Genomic DNA, 6,717 nt, shown 5'->3' with positions numbered 1-6,717 from the left:
AAACTCATATTGTCAGATAATACCTACCATTGTTACAGCTCTATCCTATTACCCTACAAGATGGGCACGTCAGCGTCAGGAGGTGGATACACATACACAGTGGGGGTTCTGCTACCTCATCTGTCTTCATTAAAAGCAGCGCATCACTGGGGAAATAGGAAATCAACATAGACAGTGCCTCTAATTTATGTATTCATCATTGTTGATACATGAGAAGCTTTGTTTGTCACTGTTCCCCATGTCCAATGAAGCTTTTCACTCGGCCTATTAGAGCTTATGATTCACACCAACCAATACTTTATCGGAAATGGTTTTATTTAAATATAAATATGTGTACAAAGGTACAAGCAACAATAGCTCCTTTTTAGCAAATAAAAGTCTTAATACATTATTAAAAGAATAAACAAACAAATGGCAATTAGTCATGTTCCAAGAAAAAGCATTGTAACTGCATTCAATGATTAATGAACAACTCGGAAAAGAAAATCTGTGGACCCAAACAAATCAACCAAGATAAAGACATATGTATATAAAGATATTTTTACAGTAGAGCAGCTTATATGCTGTACATTAAGGCTTATATAAAATATAAAAATAAAGACAAGCGATGATGTTTGCCTCTTCACTTTAAGTGACATTTGCTCTCACTCGTCACGCTGCCTGATAACAGCTTTGTAGACAAATGGCAGTACGGGCATTCACACTGAAACATCCAGGAAGAGGAATGCAAGTGGGCCAGGTGCACAGACAAATGTGTCAAACATGAAATGGACATGAATACAAATGCTGAAGATTTTCACCAGACACGTCATTTGCATGCAACAGAGAAAAAGTATGGGCTCGGCCATTTGTACAGATACTTCAGTGTTTCAGGGTAGTACTGTTTCTTGTAAACATATCAAGACAATTTGATTGAGTTGTAAAACTTTGACGAGTGTACGGTCCACACGAGGACTGTCTTACCTCATCTGAGCCTGCTGAGGACGCTGCATTCATTTTCAAGTTTAGTTCGAGTTCAAGATTGCCACCGTTTTTTCAAAACTACATTTGATTGTTCTGGTAACAGCCTATACTTAATTTTTCATCCAGGAAACACGGCAGAAAAAACGATATCCGGGTTGGACAGCAATATTCTGCCTTAATCCCTGGTCTTCCCCTACACAGTTATCACCATCTTTGGGTTTGTATGGCCTCACTTTGTCCGTCTTGGTACAACACATAATTATCTTATAGTCTCATAAGAATGAAGGCTGAAATACACATTCTCTTCATATCACCTTCTTTTATCCACCAATAAGCAACAAATCTAGCATGTTATGGGGCTTATCGGAAGGCGCTCCACGAGTAGAGCTCAGGCCAGAGGTATTCCACCGATGATGAGACTCCTTATGCTCTGTGCCTGTAGCACTTGTTGGTCAGTAGAGCTAGCCTGTTGTGCAGAATAGTTAATGTCTGTCTCTGTGTACAGCTCAGTCTTTTGTTGATGATACAGACACGTATGTGCTTAGAATTCCTTTTGCATGCCAACAGAACATCAAACTAAAGACAAAATGATTAGTTATTCATATTTGTTTGTTCTTCTCAAATATGTCTTAGGTGGTAACATCTGCTGTCTTCTATCGTCCTGTCATTTTCAGCCACCCAAATTCAGGAGATGCATTGGATTTATTCTTTTTTTTTTTTTTCATTGGCCCTAACACTGACAGAATACCTCCACAGGTTGGGGCTTGGTGCAGAGATAACCTGGTGAGGTATCACATTGTAATCGTAGGTTTGACTTGAACACGCGCAATCTGCAATCGGCGGCTCCACAGTTAGCGATATTGTAGAACCTGCCATTGGTCACAACAGGTGGTTATCACATAACCTAAATCACACATCCCCCTCCAAAATACTGTCCAAAACATGTCCTTCAAGGGCAGTCTGTGTAAAGAAAATCTCTGTTCGTGTTTGTCAGACCACGTGTATGTGGAAGTGACAGTTGATATCGGCTCACTGCCTTTTGAAATCTGCCTTTTTCCACTTTTTTTTGGGTCCAGTCAGACATGAGTCTGCATACGCTGTGAGGGTCGGCCATAGTCAGACTGCTGGGAGGACACTTGCGAGGAGGCATAAGAGAAGCGGGACGAGCTGGAGACCTTGCTGGCCTCATCTGACTGGTCAAATCCATCCACCTTCTCAAAGGAAGCGGGCTTAACGTAGCTGGTGAAGGCACGACCATAGGTAGCAGGTAAGTAAGCAGAGCCACTGTAGAGGGGGTCAGTGGGGTAAATAGTGGCTGGCTGGGCAGCTTGCTGCTGCTGCTGCTGGGCAGCTTGCTGTTGTTCGTATGAGGTCCTGCCCGCTGTGGTGGTCGCGTATCGTTGGGAGAAGTCGTACATGCGAGGCTGCGTGCCATGCTGACCGTACATGGGGCTGGGCGAGGGCAGCTGCGACGGAGTGTAAACTGGCCGAGAGTTGGGCACGTACTCGGAGAACCCGCTGCCGCGGATGTGGCGGTCTTCGTGGCCACGGACGTTGTAGTAGCCATTGGTGGGGTCCTGCACAGGGGTTACAAATCATGAGCTCTACACACTTGCAGCGAGTATAATTGATGAGAATAATGCATGCTAGATATTTTGAGAGTTTTTCCTCGAGTTGTGTTGTGTTTTAAGTTTTACCTTGATGTCCGATCGTTCGTCCTCCTCCTCTTCCAGGAGGTCACTGTGTTCTGTGCGTGATGTCCCAGGAGACTCGCTGCTGTTGGGAGCCTGAGGGAGAAGCAAGCATTTTTGAAGAATTACAGCACATGGAGAAACAACACCTCACTTGGGTGAGTACAAAATATATTTTTTTCCCCCTTATCTTTAATCAAGACATAAACAGAACAGACAGAACTTTACCATGGGTTCTTTGACATCTTCCTCGTCGTCATTGCCTCGTGTAGCGTTGTGGTCACTGTGAACAATCTGAACTCTGATGTCGCTCTTGGAAAGACGAGTGCACCTTTTACCTATGGCCATCGGAAAGTGACATTTAATATTACAATATTACAACAATAGGATAAAAAAAATGTAACACAATGAAATGGAAAAATAATGAAATATGTTTGATGTGAAGAAGTGAATGAGGATCCTCTTGCCCATACTAACCATTTAGCTCACCTTTGCCTGTGTGCCTGCAGCAGAGGGAGACCAGTGTGATGACACAGATAAGCAGGACACAGCCTCCACCTACTGCTCCACCAACTATGATCAACATAGGCAGGGCTTCTGCAACAAGAACAATAATAGAGGGAAAATGGTGGGGGGTAGGTAGGTGTCGGGAGAAGTGGAGGGATGAAATGAGAGATAGAACAGCGTTAAGTGTCAGTGTTAAGAACGAGCCGATCAGAACAAGAGAAAGAAAAATATCCATTAATTTGTCTTGCTATTCCCTGAAATGTCAGCGCCTATATAAATTCATCTGCAGTGAGCCCTGACCTGCTCGCAGCTAGCATATGCTCATGCAGGGAATCCGACGTCCCACAGCCTGGCTATTGTCTCTAATCTCTCTGAAAGGAGGGTAACAAGGCCTGACATGCAATGAAGCAATAGACAGTAATCTAATTAGAGTTTTCAGGAGATACCGCTGCCCATTTCTCTGGAGACCCCCCCTCTACTACATTGATGTAAATTACAGGAGAGGACCTTATTTTTTTGGTGCCTATTGCAACAAAGTTTCCCACTGGCACACGTGTCATACTGCTACTGCCTAATTCTAAGTTCACGTGGCTCTGAGACATTGATAGAGGATATGAGTCCAACCACAAACACATGTGGCTTCCTCTAATCGACTTTAGTCCTCAATCAATATCTACGTTATGGGGCAAACATATTCATTAAAGGAACCATCTACTGATTAAATCATATCGATTGGAGGAGTATAATTAAGATAAGCACAACCGGTGAGCATCTCTTTCATCTAATCTGGCCCCTTACTTCAGATTGAGCATATCACTCTAACTTCTATACAAGGCTCCTCTGGGGATTAAGGCTTGGGTCACACTTTTTGTGTTTTGAGTTTGTGGAGAGTCATTTCAAATGTTTTCGCATACCCGCAGTTATACTGATGGTGCTTTTCGACTACACAGTTCCAGCACGACTGGGATCGACACGGCTTGACTCTCCTAGGATTTATTTTTGTTTTTTCCATTAGCGATAGTACCTTGATATTTAACACGTGAGTCTGGTGTACTTAGCGGCTTCTGACGTATTCGGTCATGCAGGAAGTACTGAACTAATCTTTTTAATTAACACGTCTAATTATTCAGTTCACTGAAAATAACTGCTTTACAAGTCATCGACTAGTTTGTGTGTGTTGCGTATAAAAAGACATTAGTATTATTTCAGCACTAAGTTGTACAAGTGTTAGGTACCAGCGGACTTCCTCACATAACCTGAACCCCCTTGGACCACCCACTGGCCTGACAAAATTGACATTAGTTGGACCCTAGCGGACCTCTGCCGTCACTTGGACATGGAAAGGACTCGAGTCATTCCGTACCTTGCTCCTTCAGTGTGACCAGGACTGTGTCGGTGCCGAAGCGATTCCAAGCAGTGCAGTTGTATCGCAGCTCGAAATCCTGTGCCAGCGTCTCAGATAGCACCAGAGAGGACACGACTCCGTGATCGCTGGTCACTGTCTGCACTGAGTAACGACCGGAGGAACCAGAGGACAGACTCATATCTCCGAATGTCCACACCTGTGGAGAGGAGCGAGATGACAGTCGACAGGGAGTCAGTCAGTTTCCTATGAAGAATTCCTCATTTGAGTGGAGTCGCAGAGCTCCGCTCGTCTTGTTTATCCTCAGATCCCTGTCTGTGGATAACTGAACACCAGTTTATTTCTCTCTTCTGCCGTCTCTCTGCCAACCTCTGAGGTTTCTCATGGCTGACATAGCTCACAGGCTCATGTTTAAGCTGCCTCTCCCACGTCTGCCCTGCAGGTGAGGCCTAAGGAGGGTTAGGTAGCTGCGTGATGAAATAAGACTCCTCTGTTCTGGCTCTAGCACGGGGCAAACAGGGCACCTGTCTCTCACTACTCCTCACACCCTAATTATCGCCTCTCAGCCCAGCATACCTTCAGCAGTTCAGCAGGGTCAGCAGAGTGATACCTCTTGGGCCGCTAATTGAATGTGGTTTGACTAAAACCTGCAGGAGGCCAATCTCCCCCAGCTCCCCCCAATCTCTCCAGTCTAACGTCTGTGCAATTACTGCGGTGAATATGCTCATGAATGTATTTGTTATCATGTGATGTACATTCGTGCTGGCCCAAAGGTGTGAAGGGTGAGGCTGAGTGGTGAAGCCACACTGAGTGACTGTTCTCTATGTAGGTGTGGTTAGGAGAAGACGCGAAAGCTCCTGAGAGCAAAACGCATATAACGCTAATAAGAGGCTGACTTACGATCTTCTCAGGTGGAGGGCTGCTCCCCACCCGACACTCCAGCTTGCCCTTGGAGTGCTTCACAGCATGCTGCGTGGCATCTGCTGTGATGATAGGTGGACCTGATGTGAGGAAAAATGAAAGACAAAGAGAGCAGAGAGGGGGAAAAAAGGAAAATATATATTATGGAACAATGAATAGTATAAAATTGCCAGGTAACATTGTGAATGCTTTTTATTCAACAGATCCAATAGACTGGAATATAAAATGGATGTGGTCTTCCAGTTGCAAAACAAACTGCCATTTTAAAGCCTTTGAGATTATTTGGATGATAAACGGAAATTGTTATATTATAAGTACGACATAAAATAAATCAAATGAAAAGTATGCTCATTTCAAGTTGCAACCAGTGGAATCACTGCCCTGGTGCTTCTTCTATTTTACTTCCTAGGCTTAAATTTTCTCTTAAAGACTACTTACTTAACTGTAAAGGCCACATTATACTTCTCCGACTGCGTAATGCGTTATCCGACTGCGTAACCACGGAGACCCCTTGAGCCTTCACTTCTGCGTAGTGGTGATGGGTACGCGCTGCAATTTCCCACCCGCTCATTAGGGGTCGCTGCGCAAGGCTGTTGTGCTTTTGGCTACAGTGAGCAATGGTGTCCGAGAGAGAAAGACTGTAGTTGTTGAAACAGTGGCTGTTTCTAACTTTTCTGTGTCACGGAACGCAGTTTTAAGTTAATTTGAGGCGAGAAATTGGCCATTTAGAGTCTAAACATGTGCTGTGTGTATTAAGATATGACGTATTTATAGTTTGGCAGCGACGTTGTCGGCGGTGATCAGCTCCGCCTCTGTGGACGCTCGGTGCGCACTGTGAGCAGGCACAGAGCAGCTTAGCTCGGCCTGTCCTGAGGACCAATCGCAGCTCAAGCCGTCTCCGTTGTCTCTTGACGGAGTGACGGACACTTAAAAAATATTTCGTGCAGTCGGAGACCACGCAGAGGCTCTCCGACAAGCTCTGCGTCGACGCAGAGGGCTCTGCGTAACCGGTTACGCAGAGCACTTTACGGAGGAGTATAAATTGGGCTTAAGACTACGTCCATTTTAATATACAGTCTATAGCAGTCTATCATCGAAGCAACTCACCATTTACAGTCAAAGTGACATCTCTTTCTGCAACTCCAATCCGAGGTACAATAGCCTTGCAAGTGTATGTTCCAGCATCTTCCTGGGTAACAGCCTTCAGGTGCAAGGTGTTACCGTTACTGAGCACCTAGTGAGAAATCCAGAGAAACAAGCGAGAATTGTGTT

At 44.8% G+C, this 6,717-nt stretch overlaps 1 protein-coding gene across 1 annotated transcript in view; it reads right to left on the bottom strand.

Annotated features, from left to right (window-relative positions):
• Nucleotides 1-708: 708 nt before the first annotated feature.
• Nucleotides 709-6,717, bottom strand: part of kirrel3l (kirre like nephrin family adhesion molecule 3, like) — a 31,844-nt gene continuing 25,835 nt past the window's right edge. Inside the window, exons 9-15 of the mRNA XM_083891967.1 lie at nucleotides 6,553-6,679; nucleotides 5,425-5,525; nucleotides 4,525-4,723; nucleotides 3,144-3,251; nucleotides 2,883-2,992; nucleotides 2,661-2,750; nucleotides 709-2,540 (exon numbers count right to left, since the gene is read on the bottom strand). Coding sequence (XP_083748093.1) covers nucleotides 2,040-2,540; nucleotides 2,661-2,750; nucleotides 2,883-2,992; nucleotides 3,144-3,251; nucleotides 4,525-4,723; nucleotides 5,425-5,525; nucleotides 6,553-6,679 — 1,236 coding nt within the window. The 3' untranslated portion in view covers nucleotides 709-2,039. The remainder of the gene's footprint in view (nucleotides 2,541-2,660; nucleotides 2,751-2,882; nucleotides 2,993-3,143; nucleotides 3,252-4,524; nucleotides 4,724-5,424; nucleotides 5,526-6,552; nucleotides 6,680-6,717) is intronic.

Source organism: Microchirus variegatus (assembly GCF_963457635.1).
Source record: "Microchirus variegatus genome assembly, chromosome: 1".
NCBI lineage: Eukaryota > Metazoa > Chordata > Actinopteri > Pleuronectiformes > Soleidae > Microchirus > Microchirus variegatus.
The sequence above is the reverse complement of the archived record's forward strand: the minus strand, read 5'-3'. Positions and strand labels throughout refer to the sequence as shown.